The sequence below is a fragment of the Danio rerio genome, chromosome 8, assembly GCF_049306965.1.
Source record: "Danio rerio strain Tuebingen ecotype United States chromosome 8, GRCz12tu, whole genome shotgun sequence".
Lineage (NCBI taxonomy): Eukaryota > Metazoa > Chordata > Actinopteri > Cypriniformes > Danionidae > Danio > Danio rerio.
In genome coordinates this window covers 15,682,775-15,707,071 of record NC_133183.1, presented here as the reverse complement: position 1 = coordinate 15,707,071, position 24,297 = coordinate 15,682,775, and the positions used below count along the sequence as shown (strand labels likewise).

Genomic DNA, 24,297 nt, shown 5'->3' with positions numbered 1-24,297 from the left:
AATCCCAGTAGATCAGCAGTTTCTGAAAAACTCAGACCAGTCTGGCACTAACAACCATGCCACGATCAAGGTCACTTAAATCACCTTTCTTCCCCATTCTGATGCTTGATTTGAACTGCAGCAGATCATCTTGACCATGTCTACATGCATAAATGCATTGAGTTGCTGCCATGTGATTGGCTGATTAGAGTTTTGAGTTAACGAGCAGTTAGACAGGTGTACCTTATAAAGTGTAAATACACATCAGTTCCTTAAAAATATAATTTGTGGAAGCTGCCCTTAGAACTGTACATAGTGGAATTTGAGTATTAGCAGGGTTGATTGTATTATTTGCCTTTAATTTAATATTTTGTATTAGGGTTTACTTGTTTTTTATGTCACATTATGTGATGATGTTGATGAATTATGTGGTGATTCTAAAAACAAATTTCCACTTGTGGATAATAAAGAAAGCGAAGTCATTTTCTCACCAAACCTGTATGATCTTTTTTTCTTTTAAGCGAAGCACAAAAGCAGTTATTTATAGCAGAATGTCCAAACTGGCCTTTCATTAAAAGTGAATGGTGACCATGGCTGTCAGGGGATACTCTGAGTGATTAACGACTTAAACTGCAGTCAGTTTCTCACACAAAGCTATCTTGTGGTTCATACTGGAGTATTTTTATCATTCTTTTGTGAGTTTTTTTGTGTTTTGTTTTTGGAGCCTCAGAGCATATTGATTGTGTTTAAAGTGGACATGCAGATACACACATTTGGCTGTCCATGAAAGAAAAAGTCACACAGGTTTGCAATAAAGGGAGTATGAAATAGCCCTAAAAATAAAATGCTTCTCTTATTCTGCAAATGAAAATAGATTGTCAAAATAGCAGCATCTCAATGGGACGGTTCACCCCAAGATAAAAATGACATCATCATTTACTCTCTCTCATGTAGTTTTAAACATGTTTGAGTTTCTTTCTTCTGTTGAGCACAAAAGAAGGCATTTTGAAGAATGCTGGTAGCTGGCACCCATTGACTTCCATTGTAGAAAAAAAAACTACAATGGAGGGTGCCAGTTACCAACATTTTCCAAAATATCTTCTTTTGTGTTTAACAGGAATAAAAGAAACAGAATTGGGAACAAGTGTCCAGTAAATGAATGATGATAGACTTTCAATTTTTGGGTGAACTATCCCTTGAACAGTGAACAGTTCGCACAAAAATAAAAATGCAATCAAGGCCACCAAAAATGTGTATGGATAAAGCCAAGAGCGTAGGTCTGCACTTGACTTTTTAAAGATTTTAAAAACGCAAGTGAACAGCCTCAACATGTTATTAGTTTTAATGGTATAAATCCTATGTTAGAGGAGCCTAAAGGAATTCAACACGACTTCAGGCCACAAATAGGGGTCCTTTCTAGTGAAAAGATCAGCCATTTCCAGAAGGAAAACACACACACACACACTTTTGTTTACTACAAATGTCAGCCTTTGTCCAGCTCAGCAATGCGCATTCACAAGACACTTTAGTTCACAACCTCTCACATAGCACAAGCATTTTGGAAAGGTCACACGTTTCATTTTTTCAGGTGAGACATTCCTTTAAAGGAAAGATCAAGGTCAAAATAAGTAATTCTCCATTTGTACTTACAGCAATGCTTTTACTTTGGGATTCCAAGCATCATAGATTTTTGCAGTGATTAAAATCACAACTTTACAAATCAATATTGATTATTGCTATATTTAAATAGCTGTTTAAAGACCGCTTGGAAGTTCTCAGTTTTCTGGATTTACTAGGTAAATATAATTATAAAATGTTATTCGTTTTATTCTACAATGGTCTGGTAACATTTTGTTCTAAATATCAAATAAAGATATATTTTTTTAAAATTGGTCAGAATAATAAATGTTTTCATTTGTTGAAATTGAAGGGTTATTGCACCAATAATTACCATATATAACCAATAATATAATAATATAATAATTTTCTTCTGTTAACTAAAACATATTTAAATATGTTAGAAAATTAAAATTTGTATTCTTTTGTGCCAAAAACAAAAATGTATATATTCTGCACACAGTTGAAGTCAGAATTATTAGCCCCCCTGAATTATTCACCTGTTTATTTTTCCCCCCCAATTTCTGTTTAACGAAGAGAATGTTTTTTTAACATATTTCTAAACATAATAGTTTTAATAACTCATCTCTAATAACTGATTTATTTTATCTTTGCCATGATGACAGTAAATAATATTTTACTATATATTTTTCAAGACACTTCTATACAGCTTTAAGTGACATTTAAAGGCTTGACTAGGTTAATTAGTTTAACTAGGCAGGTTAAGGTAATTAGGCACGTTTTTGTATAACGATGGTTTGTTCGGTAGACTATTAAAACAATACAGCTTAAAGGGGCAAATAATTTTGTTCCAAAAATGGTTTTTAAAAAAGTAAAAACTGCTTTTATTCTAGCCAAAATAAAACAAATAAGACTTTCTCCAGAAGAAAAAATATGATCAGATATATATATTTCTATGAGGAGTTTGCATGTTTGCATGTTCTCCCTGTGTGTGTGTGAATGAGTGTGTGTGGATCTATCTATCTATCTATCTATCTATCTATCTATCTATCTATCTATCTATCTATCTATCTATCTATCTATCTATCTATCTATCTATCTATCTATCTATCTATCTATCTATCTACCTACCTACCTACCTACCTACCTACCTACCTACCTACCCACCCACCCACCCACCCACCCATCCATCCATCCATCCATCCATCCATCCATCCATCCATCCATCCATCCATCTATCTATCTATCTATCTATCTATCTATCTATATAAAAATGTATATACATTTTATCAGTATTTTGCAAAACAAACATTTAACTAAAAACTAAAACCAATCACTAACTATATATCCAACAATTCTAACTATATATTAACCTTTCATATTTAAATGTGTAATCATCCTCTTAACCCTTCTGCTGTACTTAAGTCTTAAGTACTTTCCATTTTTCATAAGGATATTTACTGATATTAATGTTTGATCAAAAGCTTTGCCCCATAGTCCTCAATGGAAACCATGTTTTTCCTCGTAAAACTCACCTATGAAGTCATTGCTCATGCCCAGATCATAATCCCAGACTGAGATCTCCAGGGTTTTCTTGGCGAGCTGATCATGTGGGACATCATAGGAAAACTCCTGGTTTAAAGAGGACACACATGGATTTTAGTGGAGGAAAAACAACAACATATGTGATCACAATGAGCAGAACTGTAACCCTGGACCACAAAACCAGGGTTGAATAATGAAAGCAGTAGAAAGCTTATTTATTAATTTAATGTTGAATAAATAAGCTTTATACTTATGTATGGTTTGTTATGATATGACAACATTTGACGGATTTACAACTATTACAAATCTGGTTCAAAAACAATCTTAATGCATAATAAAATAAAATTTAAAGTTTGTTTAAATCATGTTTTATCATGAGCACTGCACATTACTCATCAGATAAATAAGTTTTTATATATTTACAGTAGAAAATTTACAAAATATATTAGCGGACCAAAATCTTTACTTAATATAATGATGATTTTTGGCATAAAAGATCAATAATTTTATTAAAAAGCAATTACTGACCCAATGGTTTGCTGCTATTGCCAAAAATACACCTGTGAAACAAGACTGTGGTCTTGTTTGGCTTGGGAAGGTAAAACTGTAAGTAACCTTTTTTTTTTTTCCTCACATTTTTAAAGGAAGAGTTCAATATTAATACTGTTAAAATGTTAATGCTTTCATTTTTTACTCATCTTCAAGTTATTTTAAAACTGATTAAACCTTTTACTTTCCGAAATGTTTCCAGTCTTCATTGACTTCCATAGTATTTTTCATACTATAAAGAATGTGGTTAACCAAACAGTTACTGGTCCCAATTGACTTCTTGTTTTGTGTTCAGAAGAAAGAAATCCATTCAGGTTTCTAAGTAAAATACCCATACAAATAGCCAAATAAAAATGATAGATTAAAATAATGTCTAGCATTTTCCCAGAAATCAAAACTCAAGAAGCAATTTGCACACAGTCTCTGTTCACCCACATATAAATAAGAATATTAATGGATTAAACTCACTCTAAAAATAAATGTTAATTAGGTGTTGCTTGTAGCTCATGCTTCACAGGAGTTTTCTTTCCTTTTATGCTTCCGATTTGCATTGTAGGACCATTTTTAAATGTAAATGCAACTACCATTTTAAAAAGTGACTTTTACTAACAATTTTAGTAGTTTGAAACCATCTATTGTATTATGAACTGAAAACAAATATATACACTTCCTAACATAGATAGAGTATATCAATTCAAGTTGTAATAGAAACAAATAATAACTTGACTTCTAGTTGATCATTTGGAAAAGTGGCAGTAGGCAGATTTTTCAGATAATCATCTGTTGAGCTATCTTAATCATCACAAATACTTCAGAAGATCTATTGGAACCTGCATGGACCCAAGATTCTTAAAGAAATCAGTCAGGTTTGGTGAAGGAAAAATCATGGTTTGGAGTTACATTGAGAATGGGGGCATGCGTGAGATCTGCAGAGTGGATGGCAACATCAACAGCCTAAGATATCGTGACATTTGTGCTGCCCCTTACTTTACAAACCACAAGAGAGGCCAAATTCTCCAGCAGGATAGCGCTCCTCATACTTCAGCCTCCACATCAAAGCTCCTAAAAGCAAAGAAGGTCGATGTGCTCTACGATTGGCCAGCCCAGTCACCAGACATGAACATTATTGAGCATGTTTGGGGTAAATAAAGGAGGAGGCATTAAAGATGAATCCAACGACTCTTGATGAACTCTGGGAGTCCTGCAAGGCGCTTTCTTGATTTTTTTAAAAATCAAGGCATGATTATATTTAATTTTGGTAAAATAGGTGTAATCTAGAGGCCTTTGCCTTTTATATAAGCCATTTCTGATACCAAATGATCAACTAGAAGTCAAGTTATTATTTGCTGTTCCTAAAACTTACGTAGGTGACAAGACTTTTGTCACGTAAATCCAGACAACGGAACTAAAAAAGTTTCCGCAGCTCATTACCAGGTTTACACTATAATATATATATATATATATATATATATATATATATATATATATATATATATATATATATATATATATATATATATATATACAGTATATATATATATATATATATATATATATATATACAGTATATATATATATATATATATATATATATATATATATATATATGTATATATATATTAAGGGTGTCACAATCCTCCAAATCCTCGATTCGATTACATTTTCGATTCTAAAGTCACGGTTCGATTCGATTTTCGATTATGAATAATTAATGAATTAATAACAAATTAATTATTTGTAGCCTACTGTTTAAACTACCTGACCTGCATGGTCTTTGTTTTACCGATAAACAAATCACACAGTAAATGAATGAAGGTAAGTTACACACATGATTACCACCTGTCAATTACTTTTTATGCGGGACTCGTGAATAGGCAGTGATCTGTGTCGTTATAATGGCGTCGGTAAAAAAAGGTGCACAACCAACAGGAACCAGCCAACAGTATCTGAGGTGTTCGCTAAAATGACTAAGTACAAGTGACTGAAAGATTGAAGCAGTCTACTGACCCGCTGTCTCGAGCGCATGGCTGTGTTTATGTCTGTGTGTAAATGAGTGTGTGTGGTCACGTGATGTGCGTTTTCAGCGGTAGTGAGGAAGGAGGGCTGCTCAGAAATGCTACACGCTAGTGTGGATGTGGATCATTGTCGTTCTAAAATGCCATTTAAAAACAAAGACATATTAGTGTACACAGGGCCTGAGTGTGTATTGTTCGCGAGCGGATTTGCAACGGGGGCGGGGCGGAGGATCGCGATGCTGGTGTTGTCTATCGGACAAACCCTAATACGCACATAGCAGAGCTTGCAAACTGTGTTTTTTGTCGACAACACGAACGTTGTCAACAAAACTCACTGGCAATCCAAAATACTTCCACACCGGCGACTTCATTGAAAGAGGAGAGGGTTTAAACTCTGTCGACGGGCCCCCTGCGTCTGCAGTTTAACAAGCACTTCAACAAGCCTGCTTTTTTCCTGCTTGGCAAACCAATCTGATGTGCCATGGGGGCGTGGCAGCATCGACGATTCAATTTTTTGATTTGATAATCGAAATTGAGCATAAATTTCGATCGATTTCGATTTAAAATCGAAATTGTGACACCCTTAATATATATATATATATATATATATATATATATATAAGCAGAGATCAAGATCCCCTAATGTAGTTCAAAATTATAAATAAACTAAAAATCTTCATGAACTATGAGCTAATGACTACTGTTAATTAACTTTTTTTTCAGTGTAGAATAGAACAAAGTGAAAAGGGGTTGCATGACTATGACTATATCCAAATTTCCCATATTTTAGCTGTGACTATTAAACAGGGAAAACTACTAACAATGTTCTGCCTTAAATTAAAAAGAAAATCTTCTGTTGCATCATAAGTAGACTTTAAAGGGAAAGGAATTAGCATTTTATTCTTGAATTATAATCTTAATTAATTGTGCAGCCTTATGTAACCACACCTTTAATAGGAAAACCTGACCTCGTTAAACTCCGGGTTTAGAGTCTTCTTCTTCACTGTGGTTTTATATTTGGACTTCTTTCCCATGTCAGGCTGCAAAATACTGATAAAGAGACAGAGAAATAAGCAGAAATGAATCATTCCTCCGCAGTGAGAATTTTATAACTTCTAAAACATCAAAGCAAATCATTAGCCTGGTGCGTCTTCGGCTCTCTAAACATCCGCAACACAATCGAGAGAGAGAAAAAACCACACACACAGACAAGGCTTTAGGAGCTCATTTTAGAGCATGACGAATGTGAGTGAAAGAGAGACCTTGTGGAGCGAGATGTTGGTGGTGTTTTTGGTGATTCATTCAGTCTATTGCAGAAGGAGAGATGATAATCTCTAATTGAGGATTGATGGAATGAATGGATTGAGAGGTTGTTGGAGGACAGATGATGCATCCAACAAGGTCTGCGGCTCAGTGGAGTCATCAGTGGATTACCAATCAGGACTCATCATTTATTATTCATGGGAAATATCAACCTACACAACATGTCACACAGGAGGGAGATGGAAAGAGACATGTGTGAATGGGAAAAAACACATCAGGGTGTGATGTAAGTGATGTTTTACCATCTACACCAGTCAATGGCGAGTTGTGAAAAACAACATTTAAAAGGGTCATGAACTGCTTTTTTTTAAATTTTTTTTAAAGACTGTTCTCCAAGGTCCATGTATAAAGTTACAGTATCAGAAAGAATATATTGAGAAAGAAGATGTCCTTTTTTGAGCTCACTCATCAGAAAAGCTTGACTGTAAACTTGATTGAAAGTAAATGACAATATATATTAGGGCTGCACAATATATTGCAGCATCTCAATGTTCACATACAAAATAGTCCCATCACTGGATCTGCAATGGTAATCAGCATTTTTATAGACCAGAATTTAAAAAACACTTTTGAAAACAGTCATGATTGCTTTCAACATTAACCATAAAGTTACCAAAACATTCATTATTTATGTGTGTTTTTATCATTTAATTCAGTTTAAAAATATTTGCATAGGAATTTACATTTCTAACTTTAAGGAAGATTAATTCGTCAGAATTATAAGCCCCCCTTTGACCCCCCCCCCCCCCCCACCCTTTTTTTATTTCCCAAATGATATTTAGCAGAGCAAGGAAATTTTCATAGAATGTCTTATTTGTTTTATTTCTACTAGAATAAAATCCAATTTTATTAAAAAAAAAAAAAAAAACATGTTAAGGTCAAAATTATTAGCCCCTTTAAGCATTTTTTTTTTCAATAGTCTACAAAACAAACCGTCGTTATACAATAACTTGCCTATTTACCCTGACCTGCATAGGTGACCTAATTAACCTAGTTTAGCCTTTAAATGTCTTTTTAAGCTGTATAAGTGTCTTGAAAAATATCTAGTCAAATATTATTTACTGTCATCATGGCAAAGATAAAAGAAATCAGTTATTGGAGATGAGATATTAAAGCAATTATGTTTAGAAATGTGTTAAAAAAATTTCCCCTCTGTTAAACAGAAATTGGGGAAAAAATAAACCGGGGGCTAATGATTCAGAGGGGCTAATAATTCTGACTTCATTTGCATATCCTCAATATATATGATATATATCCTCAACAGAACAAGCTTATCTCCTGTTGCCTAATTTCCCTTTATTTCCTTTTATATTTTTCTTCTATATTTCTTATATTTTCTCCTTTTATATTATTCTTCTGAGAAAATCTTATTTCTATTAGTATAGCAAGAATGAAAAACATATTTTTGTAAAAATGCAAAAACTAATAAGTTTATTAATATTAGTCCTCCTGAACATAATATTATTTTTAAATTAGCTACAGAACAAACCCCTGTTGTTGAGTAGCTAACCTAACGTGCTAATGTAGTTAAAAGTAAAGCATTTAAATTCAACATTGAGCTGAATACTGGTTTGTTGCAAAATAACTAGTAAAATGTTATGTACTGTCATCATGGCATAGACAAAATAAATTAGCTATTAAAACTATTATGTTAAAAATGTGTTGAAGAAAATCTTCTCTCCATTAAACAGTACTGGTGAAATATTTGATAAAGATTAAAAAAAAAAAGAAACTCACAGGAGAGATAATAATTTTGTCTTATATCACTAAAATGCATTAAAGTGAATGTGTACTTTAATAAACTGTCTGAATATATATATATATAAATTGTGTAGGATTAATTTTACAACTAGTTTCAATGAGAAATTGCTAGTAAATTTCCCAATGAATTACAATGAAAATACGTAACATAATAAATGTGATTTTAATGAAAGGGAATATAGGGGTATATGCACAGCTAATGTGTCTTTCCATACTGATAAACTTCCGGTGAACGTTAATGTGACTTTTTTCAATTTTATAAGGTTCCTTTTACAGCATTGATGTTGTCATGTGCTTAAAATATAATCAGTTATATAGACTTCGGCATTCATTTAGTTGTTCAAGTGTAAAACGAGATTAAAAGTCGTTTACACACATGTGCCATCTGTAGCAGCAGGCTGGCGCTGAAACACCATTGAAAATACTGTGGTAAAATAAATTGTCATATGTTATGCAGTGATTCTTGTACATTCTGAGACACACATTATATTGTATATCAATCAGGCAGTGGAGATTGTTTATTTTTAAAGAAAACAGACCGAAGGGTGCTTTCACATCTGTGATTCGGTTTATTTGGTCAGGACCAAGGGCAACAAATTGCAGCATTTTTCTGTTGTCTTTGGGTTCTTTTCACACCGCACTGATAGCTTTGGTCCGAACAGTTGAAAAGAACCAAAATGCAGTCATGTGATAAAATCCACATCACTTATTGGCCAGATGTTATTGAATGTATTGAAAGATGTGTGGCTGCGCCTGGAAAACAATGTTTTAATGCATAGCAAACGGTGAAGGTGCATCGCAAGACACTTCAGTAGGAGGCATGAATTATTCATTAATTTATTTTCTTTTTCGGCTTAGTCCCTATATTAATCTGGGGTCGCCACAGTGGAATGAACCCCCAACTTATCCAGCATAGGTTTTACGCAGTGGATGCCCTTCCAGCTGCAACTAATCACTGGAAAACATCCATACACACTCATTCACACACATACACAGACAATTTAGCCTACCTAATTCACCTATAGCACATGTCTTTGGACTGAGGGGAAAACCGGAACACCCGGTGGAAACCCCCACAAACAAGGAGAGAACATGCAAACTCCACACAGAAATGCCAACTGACCCAGCCGAGGCTCTAACCAGCAACCTTATTGCTGTGAGGCGATCATGCTACCCACTGCACCACAGGTGCTTGCATGAATGCCTAGGCGTGAATTAATTTAGCTAAACTGAGACATAGTCATCTTCCAAAAATATTACCAACGATCCACCAGGTAATGTTTTTCCTGCTCTCTCTGTTCAAAATTGTTGGTAAAGCACTGTCAACAAATATTTTTCCTCCACATTTCATTATGCACAGCACATCGAACTACAGCAGCTGAATTAATTCAAAATTATGCAGTACTTTTTGCGGGTTGGTCTGTCTTAGTTCGGATCATGTTCTCACCAAACAAATCGCTCCAGGGTCTGTTTGAAAGCGTACCGAGACCACCTCTTCAATGAGGTCTTGGTACACTTTTTTGGTCCACTTTTGGTGCGCACTCGAGTACGATTGCTACATTTACACCTGCACAAACGAACCGCACCAAGAGGGAAAACAAACTCCAGTGTAATTCAACCAAACTAAATAAGGCAGTAAACTTAAATAACAATCCTCTGTCTTGTTTCAATCATTTTTCAGTTTCTTTCTTCTGATGAACATGTTTTCAGCTTTCTTCAAAAGATCTTCAAAAAAAGAAAAAATTTCTTAAAAGTTTGGAACCACTTCAGGGAGAGTAAATAAAAAGTGAGCATAATTCCATTCAAGTGTATGCTAGTAATAGTGCTTCAGTCCAATTATTCTGAACAGATGGTTTCTGAAGGACTACAGATACAGACTGATTTTGCAACTATTGTTTCTTAAATTGGTTTCTTAATGTGAAGGGCTGTGCAAAAGCAACATTACACTTGCATTCATGCTGTTAGATTCCATTAAACGACAACTGCGTAATATTGACAGATTATTATTTAACAGCACTGTGTGTTTGGTGCCAGAAATGATTTACCACTGGATGATCACCACTGGACTAATGAGTCGCTGTTGAAGCTAATAACAGATGCTTGAATGCTGACTCGATACAAAATGAGACCATCTTTAGCTATCAATTGACTGGTAGAGCACATGTCGAAGTATTAATCAGGAACGAATCAGTAGCTTTACCTAATGACTTTTTAGTCAGAATATTAATGATGTTTTATTTCTGTGTGACAAGCTTTATGTCACTGACAGGATGATTTTGCGTTTCTAATGGTTTTTTAATGTGATCCCATTCGTTTTGTATGTTATGTCCTGTGAGAAGTGCTGTATATAAATTGGTCTGTAAAGAGTCAGAACATTTAAACACGGTTGTTTATATATTTATATGTAAGAGCAGCTTCTGCTTACTGGGAACCACATTTTACAGTGCCAGGATGATCTCACTGTTACACTGTGGGGTATTTGGGAAGGTATAATTTATTTATGAACCCAAAAGTATACTTTGGTGTTCTGTGTATGTTAGGGTATGCATACAGTGTATATGGTGTGATATTCATCAGTAGCACAGTATGTAAATATTTTATGCGAGGGCCTAACTTTAAAGAACAAATATAATTTGCATTGGAGATTAAATAAATACCACAACAACAAGGCTGCTCCCTTCAGGATTTTCTTTAGGCCAATTTAAAGTCTTCCTCATAGCATTTTTAATAGGGGATGTTCTAATTTTCCTGACATTAATCATTTTATTCATCAAGGATGCATTAAACTGATGAAAAGCAACAATAAAGGCTGTCATTTTATACAGAATAACCTACAAATTATATGTACAAATTATTACAAAATACAAATTATTATAAAATACAAAGAAATGTTCCTGCTAAAACTAGGTTACTGCTAAAATATATTCAAATGCAAACAATTATTTCACAAAATAAATTCTTTATAAATTTTTGATCAAAGAAATGTAGTCTTGGTTAGCAGGAGAAACACAAAAATAAAACATTTTGATTAACTTTTTAACTGAAGTACACAATTTATATCATTTCAATTTATTTATTTTTTTATCTATATTAAGTCAGGCTTAAAAAAACAATATTCAAAACAAATTATATGTTTATAGACTGGATAGCGGTTAATGTTAAAGTAAATTGTTCAAAAGTTACTTAATAAAGATGTATTACTTGTATCTCACCATGCAATTCAAGCATTATTATTATTTTTACTCAAGAGTATAAACTTGCATGAAGGCAAACATGTCTGATTTGACAGCAGGTGTGTGTCTTTTGATGTCAAAATGAAATTGGTTCCATGAGATAAGCAAATTAACAGATCCCCGATCAATTATTTAGAAGTGATTATCAGCCGTTTGTCACTGGTAGTTAATCAATCAGAGCACCTCTACACCTTTTTTTTTTTTTTTTTGTGAGAAAAGTCCCGGACTATAAGCAGAATCTGGCAAATTGTCAAAATTGTCATAACACTGTTTGCGGTTTGTTCAAACTACTTATTTAGAAAAAAGGTAAAACAACATAATTCTTTTTTTTAAACTTAAATTTGTAAAAACTAGTCTGTTTTAACTTAATTCCCTCATGTTGCCTTAACATAAATTGATTGTGTGAAACCCAGCATTTTTACAGTGCTTGATATGGATAGGAAAAATAAAAAATATCTTACCCAATGCAAATTTTTTTAATGATGGACGAATGTTTTGGGGGTATAAATGTGATTGACAAAACTTGAGTTTGAATTTATTTTTAATGTGCGAAAATTCAGACCAAATTGATGAACTCAGAGTGCAATAAACTTTTCCAATCCCATTCCTCACTTTCTCTCTCTTCAATGAAGCTTCCTTCTTTTCCAGCCTCTATTCTATAGTATCAAAGGCAAAAAAAAAAAAAAAAAAACACCACAAATGTATCTGTCAAAACATACATACATTTTCAATAGGTAAATACAAGTTTCACTCAAAAAATAAAAAATAAAATTTTTAACTGTTTAAACTACTTATTTAAAATGAGTTGAAACAACACAATTCTAACTGTGCGTTTACATTGAAAGCGGTGAGAGCATCAAAGTAGCCGAAAGTCATTTATTTTCAACGGGAGCCAGTGGTGAAAGGTGAGGAGCAGCAGCATGGCACATCTTCGCCGGTGTGGGCATCCTGGAGAGTTGAAATCAAGTCAACTTTATGGTAATGAGCTATGACGCGCTTCGGTGGCAACCAATCGGTAAAGTCTTGATCGAATACGCGGCCGGCGGGAAGTGCGATATGCACATCAATATAGCAGCTTTTTTTATGACACTGTATAACAAAAATTTTAATTTTCACAGTGTTGTGACGGTTGGGTTTAGGGTTGGGGAGGGGGTAGGTGTTAAATAAATACAATTTATTGGGTAATTTAATAAATAGCATAAATAATATTCAGTACAACAACTGTTTTTACATTACTGTGATGGTTGGGTTTAGGGTTGGGGTAGGGGTAGACATTAATAAAATACAATAAATGGGAAATTTAATAAATATAACAAATAATTCTTATTAACTTCTGGCCACAACCGTATCCGATCTAGCAACAATCCCAACAATCAGAATGTAGTCCACCGCTTGAGAGGACCAAAGAACACAGTCACTGTAAACTTTGGATTTGATCAAAGTTGTTCCCAAGGGTTTGATTATTGTGGTTACTTAATTTCCAATTATTTACGATGTTTTCTAATAGGGGCATACATTAAAAAAGTAACTGCCCAGTTACCGATGAGCATTAATGTTGTGCATTTTTTTTCTTTAAAAAAGCAGAAATCTCATGCAACAATACAAAACAGTATTGCTGCTTCAGAATATTTCAGACATACGGACACATATCGATAAGTGGAGCAAAGCCACACCACATGCAACAACTTGATCTTCCATTGTTGAGTTAAATGAATTTGGTAAAAAGCGTGCAATATTTTCACGCTAGAAAGCGTGTTTTTATGCAGGAATATAAGTGATTTGATGATATGCAGCAACAGCCCCTTTAAATACGAGATCAATGTAGTGAATTTTGATGTTCTTGTCAAGAGGGGGTCATTTGGTGATTTCCAAAAATCTAATTCATATTATTAAACCATTACAATTACCATATTTTATCAATAACATACAGAAGAAAAAAAAAAAGTTAATAGTTACATTAAAAAAGCAACATGCAAATAAAATTGCGTTGTATTAAAGACACAGCATATTGATTTAATAGCACCAGGTTAAACTTTCTGGCACCTTTACAACACTGACCTACATCAAAAATAAATACAGGCCACAACTGAACATGGAGGATGGTCTCCGAGCAACGATCTTTAAAATTACATAATGAATAGACTTGGGCCTTTTGGTATATGTGCGCCGTTGTGTGCAAGGTTCATTTACTTCATAACCGTCTCAGAGGATATTGGGGGTCGCGAGTTACTGGCATTGTAGTTTTGGGGTTCATGTGCTGAAAAGTTTAGGAAGCCCTGATATCCCTGACACTACGAAGAAACTGCAATTTAGAAGATAAAACCATAGAGCATCGCTGAAATCCATAATATGGGGAAATTTCCTCAAAAAGCTTAATTTCTTTTTTAACGAAGAAAGCAAACAGGAAAATCTTGGATGACATGGGGGTGAAAAAATCATCAGGAAATTTGTATTTTGGAAGCGAACTGATCCTTTCAATTAAAAGTTGACTAATGCTAAGCATGCTTATATATTAGATGCTATTACGTTAAGCACGAGGCGCATGATGTCCTTCTCAAGAAGAGCTCCAGCAAGGTTTATTCCTGACACCATGGGGCTCACTTCAGATCTAGCCCTAAGGAGACTGTCGTCATCTGGGTAATTAAAAGAATATGTGTCGTCTGGGAAGAGCCTGTCCACAATGACAAACGTCAGTCATGAATGAAAGGAGGAATTTGGCATGGATAGAATGTAGACGCCTACGACAAGACAGGCTTGAATATTGGATGCTGCATAGTGAGAGCAAATCTGGAAGAATAATAATGACATTTTCAATATGTTCACCCCCCAGTCTACTGAGTCCTAGACGTATAGACTTACATTGTATCCTGCAGCAAATTCATATCTGGCAGGGTAAAACAACAACAACAACACATTTGACATAATATTTATATATACTAAAGCTGAAGTGTCATTTGTAATTTGTCCAAGATGCACAGTACTAGTATCTAATTATTATTCTTTATCTCAAACAGCAGCAATGATTAAATGCATGCTCTGTGAAATGTTTTAACCTTCAGTGCAATGCAAGTTGTTTTGTTTTTGACAAATGCCTTAAAATAACTTCACCAAAATCCCTATCAACTAGTAAAAGTGCACAAGTACGCTTACTACTACTTTATAAAAACTCACATCAGAAGTAATACACAGATGCTTTACACATTCCTTAATAACCTACTGCACAGAATTAGAAATACATAATATCTATTGACGCTTAATATTCAAAGAATTATGCGGAAGAGGTGGTGTTGTAGGTTACATGGCAACATGCATGTACTTAGTATGATGTCAAAAAAGTCAAAATATTTGTAATGCGTCTGAAAAACATATTTATTTACACACTAAGTTGGCCACTTTATTAGGTACACCTTACTAGTACTAGGTTGGATTCCCTGCTGTGTCACAATGCTCAGTTGGTACCAATGGGCCCATAGTGTGCCAAGAAAATATCCCCCACACCATTACACCACTATCACCTGCCTGAACCATTGATATAAGGCAAGATGAATCAATGCTGTTGGATCCATGCAATTTTTTGTTGATGCCAAATTGTGACATCTAAATGTCGGAAACAGAAATTGAGACTCATCAGACCAGGCAACGTTTTTCCAATCTTCTATTGTCCAATTTTAGTGAGCCTGTGTGAGTTGTAGTCTCAGTTTCCTGTTCTTAGCTGACAGGAGTGGCACCTGGTGTGGTCTTCTGCTGCTGTAGTCCACCTGCCTCAAAGCTGGACGTGTCGTGCGTTCAGAGATGTTCTTCTGCATATTTCGGTTGTAACAAGTGGTTATTTGAGTTACTGGTGCCTTTCTATCAACTGGAACCAGTCTGGCCATTCTCCTCTGACCTCTGGCATCAACAAGGCACTTGCTTCCACAGAACTGCCACTCACTAGATATTTTCTCTTTTCCGGACCATTCTCTGTAAACCCTAGAGAAAATTGTGCGTGAAAATCCCAGTAGATCGGCAGTTTCTGAATTACTCAGACCAGTCAGTCTGCCACCAACAACCATGCCACATTCAAAGTCACTTAAATCACCTTTCTTCCTCATTCTAATGCTTGGTTTGAATTGCAGCAGATCGTCTTGACCATGTCTAAATGCATAAATGCGATGAGTAGCTGCCATGTGATTGGCTGATTAGAAATCTGCATTACAAGCAGTTGGACAGGTGTAGCTGATAAAGTGGCCGGTGAGTGTACAGTGTTTATTTAACTATTAATACATTAAAAAATGTATTTTTTTACACTTAAATTTAAAGGAACTGTTTTTCATTTTATTTTATAAATCAATTTTTTTCTAGTGGTTGCAATTCTGAATTTTCAGTCTTTGCTGATGCACAATCCTTTTGAGATTATACTACAAATAAGATAACATTTAAATAATATGCTTTGGTGCTTAAGAAACATTACTTTAATAAATTAAAAAGTAAAAACTAATTTAAATTTTTTTACATTTACATTAGTAAAAAAAGTATGAAAACAAACAGAAACAAATGTTCCTGGAGGACCACCAGCTCTGCACATTTCCATGTCTCCATAACCAAACACATCTGACTCAGACATCAGCTCATTAGCAGAGACTGAAAGACCTGTAATGGGTGTGACAGAGAAAGGAGACATCCAAAGCATGCAGTGTTGGTGGGCCTCTAGAAACGTGGTTGAGAAACACTGGTTTAAACCATAAAACTCTCCCTTTTTCAAAATTTGATGATCAGAAAGAAACGATCAAAAGAAATCTATTTATTTGAAATACAAACTCATTGTAACTTGGGCACACTTCATAATAAGATTTCATTAGTTAATGTATTTCCTAACAAACTAATTATGAACAATACTTGTACAGCACTCATTAATCATAGTTTAACTTTTAATAGTGCATTATTAACATTCAAATTCATGCTTGTTAGCATTAGTTAATGCAGCGTGTTAACATGAACTAACAACGAACAACTGTATTTTCATCAACTAACATGAACAAATACTGTAATCAATGTGTAGTTCATTGTTTCTTCATGTTAATGAATGGATAACCAATATTAACTAATACGACCTTATTGTAAAGTGTCACTTTTTTCTTTTGATCAATTCAAAGCATCCTTGAATACAAGTGTTAGTTACTTTTTGAAAACAAAACTGTTGAATGAAAGACTGTATATGTAAAAGCTTTTATGTATTATTCACTTTTTTCTGTCAATGTGTGAACAGCATGTAGCGTTCCCTGATTTCCTAGGTTGTCTACAAAGCTCTGGCTGATTATTATGTAAAGGACTCGGGGCGTTTTTACCAGGAAAAAAAAGATCAAAAAGGATGTGACATTTATATGTGTCAGAATGAAGGAGAGGTTTTCTGGAGCGCATAAAACTAATGCTTCTAATGTTCAAGATAATGCCAAAAAAGCTATTCTGCACTGTATGTAATGTCAATGTGTCAGGCAAAGAAAAGGGTTAACTTCAAACTACAGCCTTACTATAGCCAGATCTATATAGTCTCAAATACATCTTATAATTATCATTAAATACCATTATAATGTAACTTTAAGGACCTTATCTTTTGTCAACACACCAGTGAGCTACAGAGCTTGTGCAAATATGTATATCAATATGATATGCTTTCTTTCTTTACTTATCTCTACTGTTCTAATTTGTTGAACAAGACAACAGCACATATTTTCATATTCATAAAAACACCCTCAGAAGCTCTGAAAAACATAGATGTTTATTAGAAATATATTGCTGCAAAGGTATTTGCATCTCTTTTTTTAATTACTTTCAATCAAATAATAAACCTGTGCATAAGTATGAACATAAACAGTTCACCTAATGGCCACCAATGTTGCTAAAGACATGGATTTCAGAAGCAAGCGCCATTCACACCACCAGCGGCACAAAGCAAAAACAATCCATTCATTTTAATGGAAAGCTAGCAATGTTCAGCCAACTTCAGCTACCCGATTGACTATTGACTATAGCGGTCATTGGTGACCAAATCAATGTTATTATAGTTAACGGAAATGAATGAAAAAACGAAAATTAGAATTGTAAAAAACATTTTTGTTAAATAAAATAAAAATGACAGTTTTTAAAGTTTTAGTTTTTAAAAAAACTAGAAGTAACTGCAACTATTATGCACATACAAAACTAAAATTATAGCAAAAACGTCCTTCGTTTTGGCCTTTGTAAATGTATTTAATACATTCTGTAAGCCTTTTAGAATTAAATCCATTTACTCCTTGCTGCCAGGTGTGTGACCGTATGGCACTCCAGAGTCTGTAATCCTGATGCCATTCACCAGATCAAGCCAATCCCCCTCCAGTCACCCTCGCTCTTGCTACCGCATCAAAAACAACGACTGCACATGACAGCAGCATGGTGACTACATTAAATACGACCCGAGCACACACTTAAGAATATACATTTAACAGATTTATGCCCAATAATGGGTTTTATTTTTGTATTATTGATCTTGAACGAATTGTTCTTTTAAAGCGGTTCTTCTAAGTGAATCAGTTAAACCAATTGACCTAATGAAACTAAATCATTTGAAATGATTCTAGTCTCCAGTTACGTTCAGCACTTATCCACAAACAACTTACTTTTTATAATGCCTGATACACCCTGTGACTCAAAATAAACCAATATATACAGGGTTATTCAGTTATTAGAACAGTACACTGAGATCAGTTTTGAGAAGCGGTGAACTGCTGATACTTTGCATGCGTCATTTAGTGAACCGAACACAAACAGTACATGACAGCCTGCTGTGACTGAACTAAACTTGAACAACTGTAGCGCAGGTAAACCAAGGGCTTAAATGATAGGATTTGGCAAAACCTACGTTTATTTCATAACAGAAAGTCGTAATAGAATTTAAATAAGTGAATTAAGCGTCAGTTGGTTTGCAAAACATAATTGTAAGAAACTTTTCAGATCATGGTGATGTTTTCACTGACTAAAAATTATGATTGCTGACTACATATTTTTGATATGCTGCGTCCAAACATGGTAAGTCACAAAAGATCCGGTTCGCCTTAAAGATCCAAACTTCCCATCACTACTGTGTATCTAACCTCAGAAGCACCCTTGTACATATATTTTACTTGGGATGGGTAGATGGTAGAGTTCTTGTGTCCAAAAAAAGTAGCCTAGCTTTGGTTGAGTTTTTATTTGTAACGAGGAGACTGACACGGAGGGATCCATTATGCAGTATTTATTAATCACAACTTCACTCAAACACACAATGTGCACCGGAGTGCACACACACATCCACAGTAGTAGTATGGGTATCAAGACTGATGATGAACAGACACAGAGTGAGTTACCAGGCATGAGTAGAAGGGAGAGAGCGAGAATCAGGATCCGTTAAGCAGGCTTGGGTCAAGGGTAGGCAGCGAGGATGAGAGTCCGTAAAACAGGCGTGGTTCGTGGGCAGGCAGAGAGAGAGTCAGGGTCCGTGTAACAAGCGTGGGTCGTGGGCAGGCAGAAGGCGAAGCAGAGTCGTGCACAGGAGATCAGGCTGGAGATAACGCTCAGAAATGCTGGCCGGGGCTAAACAAGACTTCGCACTGCACGAGTGTTTGAGTGCGGCTTATAAGAGGTACGTGGGTCATTAGCCAGATTCCAATCAGGTGGATGCGCAATCAGTGTAGATGGATGACGTAATGCTAAAAGTCCGGAGATGGTGGCCTCTGCTGGCCAGCGAGGGGAGTTACTGGGACCGAGTCGGTGATATTATTATACAATATTTCTTCTAATTATTAAGAATTTTGCACCTAACAAATATTATGATTTGCAAAAAACTAAAACTAACAGTGAAACTAATAAAAACTAAACTAAAACTAATTCAAAATGTAAAATTTCAAAATATAAAAAATATATAAAATCATAAATAACATCAGCCTCTGAAAACTAATTAAAACTATCTGAATTTGAAAACAAGAAGTCAAAACAAAATAAAAACTAAAACTAATGAAAATTTAAAAACTAATATAACCTTGGACCAAATATGGGCGTGTCCAGTGATAAAGCTGACACAACTTCAAATTTATGCAAACCAGTAATGACTTTTATAAGCAACAGTGCTGTAGACAATCACAGACTGGAGTTTACCATAGATAAATAGCCACAATGGCAATAAGCCCATTTTTTTCTGGTTCGAGTTCCGACTGGGTCAGCTGGCATTTTTTTGTGGGGTTTGCATGTTCTCCCCATGTTCGTGTGGATTTCCTCCAGGTGCTCTGATTTTCCCCACAATCCAAAGACATACGGTATAGATGAATTGAATAAACTAAATTGGCCGTAGTGTATGTAGTGTGTGTGTGTGTGTGTGTGTGTGTGTGTGTGTGTGTGTGTGTGTCTTTACCAGTATTGGGTTGTGGCTGGAAGGGCATCCTCTGTGTAAAGCATACGCTGTGTAGAATTGTTGGCAGTTCATTCCACACCTCTAAAATGAAAATGAATGAATGAATCTTCGTAGCTAAACTCAAAATAAACCCAACCATTGGGTTAAAAAGTTAAATTTAAGTTTAACTGGAAAAAAAACAACCATTGAACCAACATTAGGTTTGTCCATATTTGACCCTACAATTGTTTTTAGAGTATAGCATCTTAAATCATCATCCAGGGCAAAACACAGCTACAAAGTCATTGGCAGTATTAAAGGCACGTCATGCATACAGCCCATTTGATGTTTGTTCAACAAATTAAGTATATATTACAACCTCTTTGGATGCAATATGAATTATTTTTTTAATTATACCATTAGTAAGTCAAACAGACAGTCCATTTACTTACGAACACCATTGCTTGAGTCAATGTTGCAGTGTTGGGATGCATAAATCTCTTTAACAACATCTCTAAAAGCACCACAGAGACCTAGTGTTGACATGCTATAGTTGATTCTGCACAACAAGCTTAGATACGAGAATGTATTCCCGAATTTAGAAAACGACACACTCCAGCTTTAATTCGCACCTGCATCCATGAATTAGCCACTAATTACATTATGACTTGATCGCTTCAGCAATTAGTGGAAAACGTACATTCAGGACGTCTGCGCTTTGGCGACAAGCGTTTAAATGCACATTCAAACGCGAGCCTAAATGTCTTGACATCGCAACAAGTTCAGATGAAAGCGGAACTATTGAAATTGTGTCCCGTGTAATGACATTAATTAGAGCATGTGCAATAATATCTGCATTCCCTTGTCTGTTCTAATTATGTGGTGATGCCGTGGGCCAGATGAAAATAGAGCTGAACTCTACGGGGTCTCATTCATAATCATTGCATACACACACACATTGTGAAAAGTGGGGGCACATCTAAATCTTATCAGCCTCTAAATACACATTAGAAATACCATCAGTTTTTAAAGCCTAGTTGCCACAAACACACTCAAGCGATAAAGAACTTGAAAGCACAAACCTGAACTTTCCAGTAAGTGAAGTGACAGATATGGTGTGAATATTAAAAGAGCATTTTTTTTTGGGCAGAGACAGCTTTTCTTCTCTTCTGTTGTTCATGTTTTGGCTCCTCAGGAAGTTTAATTTCTGTCAGCGGCTCAGCAAAACTGTGCCAAGCGTGTTTGAGTTATGAATATTAATTATGTTATGTGATGTTCGCTCTAACTGGTTTGCTTAAAGGCAAATCGCGTTCATGAATGCGAGCCTCAGCTGGATTACAGTTCACCACTCACGTGTTTGTTCACCATCAAAGCAAATGACTGACAGAGGATTTGCAAAATTAGGTTACGATGGACCCAATTTACTTGACAAGAAAACATTCATGCTTTATTATTCATTGATCATGTCATTTGATCATATTTTATTTAAACAAGACAATATTTTTTTTATTGAAACCTAATAAAGCCCCCAAAAAATAGAATCAAATATTTATTATACAAAATTTAGTTTCTTAGAAAGTCAACTGTTACCACTGGATTAAAAATAAATCAAGTTTTTTTTCAATCTCAGTGTTTTTTCTTCATATTTCTGAAGTTTAAATGTCACTGTTAAGACTTTTTCCTTGCAATTACGAGGAAAATGTCAGAACTATAGCCATAACAATTTAAACAAAAATCATTCAATGGATAATCATTCATTCATTCATTCATTTTCTTGTCGGCTTAGTCCCTTTATTAATCTGGGGTCGCCACAGCAGAATGAACCACCAACTTATCCAGCAAGTTTTTTTTACGCAGCGGATACCCTACCAGCCGCAACTCATCTCTGGGAAACATCCACACACACATTCACAAACACACTAATACACTATGGACAATTTAGCCTACCCAATTTATCTGTACCGCATGTCTTTAGACTGTGGGGGAAACCGGAGCACCCGGAGGAAACCCACGTGAACGCAGGGAGAACATGCAAACTCCACACAGAAACGCCAACTGAGCCAAGGCTCGAACCAGCGACCCAGTGACCTTCTTGCTGTGAGGCGACAGCACTACCTAATGCGCCACTGCTTCGCCCATGGATAATCAGTGGTTTACCATTCATTAAGTAAGGGATAAAGTACTTCCAGGCGTATGTTATCAAATATAACCCAACAGGCTTATTGGCAGATTACTGGTGTATAAGTCTAAAGGGCTTTATTTGGCGAAAACACCTATTCAAAGGCAAACAATTAAAGGCAAAGTTAACAGAAATGAAAACATCTGACTGGAGCATACACTAACATGGGGACTGAAGGGCTTTATTCTGCGGGAAAAAAAAACACCTGAATGTATTTTATCCTGCTTTTTACAAGGCTACTTGACACAAAATAAAAATTAGTCACAAAACATTGTTCTGAGCTCGTTTCCACTAAGAGATATAGTATGGTACGGGTTGGTATGGCTCACCTTTATCAAGCTTGCATTTCCACTGCCAAAAGGGTACCCTTTTGGTGGGCGTGGTGTTTGGCAGAAAGTCTCAAACGACGTCATTTTTACTTGAGCAAATAACACCGTACGGGTTGTTCATATATCATATGAGAATCACCTCTAACAAAACAACAGATGCTTTATATACATAAATACTTGTGTAGAAATGTTCATTACTAAACTTTCTATGAACATGGTTTGATTACAACTGCCGATCAATGTGTGAAATAGCCTACTGTAACATCAGTGATTATATGTAATAAATAAATAAATAAATAAATAAATGTAACATATATGAACACATACAGCCCCTTACCGTCTCTGATATGTTACCAATTACAGAAAAACTACACGCAGCTTACATTTAGTCCTTATTTGGGGTTAAAAACAACATGAAATATAGCCTACAGTCTATATACAATATAGACAATATATACATACAGTCTATACAAACCTCTCATATGCGTCTTAAATCTTCATCTGCACATGTAACCTCTGTTAGAGAGTAATTCCATCATTCCGAGTTCATAATAGTCCAAAACGTGATGATAATAGTTAAACATGGCAGTTTGCTCATGTTTTAGGTTGCAGAAGCATCATTTGCTGCTGTTTTTTCCAGCTTCTCCTTTGATTTTTCATGCTTCACTCTCGTGTTTGTCCGCTTCTGAAAGGATCGGATATCAGATACGCTTCAATGATCACGCGCACGATATTAATATGAGCTCAAGAAGTTTGTTATTTCAAATATATCCAGCTCTATGGAGAAAGTGAAACCGCTTGCACTTTTAGACAGGCTCGTAAAACAACAACAGGACACAACAGAATTTTTCTTGGCTTTATGGCTGCTCATCAAGACGATGAAAAAGTTTGATTGAGATCGGGTCAACCGTAGCTCATTATTATGTGTATATATAATTACGGTGTAATGTCTCGGCTGTGTTTTTAAAAATGCCGCTTCCTTTGTTTTTATTTTCCTACTTCTACGAGTGACGTAATTCTGTAAACCAATAGCGTTTATATGTGCATCTAGCTCCGCCTTTTGGTACCTTTTTTTGTGCTATGTACCCTTTGCAAAGGGTGACCAAAAAGTGGTATGGTACCGTTTACTTTTAGGTATCCTTTGACAGTGGAAACGGCCATTGAGCAAACCGAACCGTACCAAACCACTCAGTAAAAACGGTCCATTAAATGCAAAGTTGGTATGATAAATGGAACATACACTAACTTACGTAATCTGTGCTATTAATTTCAGTTATCTGGGAATAACATATCTTGGAATGTCACGACTGACCAATCAGAATCAAATATTCCAGAGAACTGCAAAATCAAAAAGTAAAGGTAAAGAATTAAACTTGCTTTCAAAATCCCTAAACGCATAGCAAGCCATTGATTATCCTGCTCATTTCAT

The 24,297-nt window shown here is 35.1% G+C and overlaps 2 protein-coding genes across 15 annotated transcripts in view; one reads left to right on the top strand and one right to left on the bottom strand.

Annotated features, from left to right (window-relative positions):
• The window catches only part of si:dkey-6n6.1, a 215,547-nt gene extending 213,055 nt beyond the window's left edge, over positions 1-2,492 (top strand). Inside the window, exon 8 of the transcript XR_012383541.1 lies at positions 2,314-2,492. The gene's annotated coding sequence lies outside the window, so the exon portion shown is untranslated. The remainder of the gene's footprint in view (positions 1-2,313) is intronic.
• Positions 1-24,297, bottom strand: part of doc2g (double C2-like domains, gamma) — a 169,660-nt gene that overhangs the window by 13,227 nt on the left and 132,136 nt on the right. For all 14 annotated transcript variants that reach the window (XM_073908951.1, XM_073908942.1, XM_073908944.1 and 11 more), the window contains 2 exons: positions 6,635-6,716; positions 3,093-3,189 (listed from right to left, as the gene is read on the bottom strand). In XM_073908951.1, the coding sequence (XP_073765052.1) occupies positions 3,093-3,189; positions 6,635-6,716 (179 nt within the window). The remainder of the gene's footprint in view (positions 1-3,092; positions 3,190-6,634; positions 6,717-24,297) is intronic.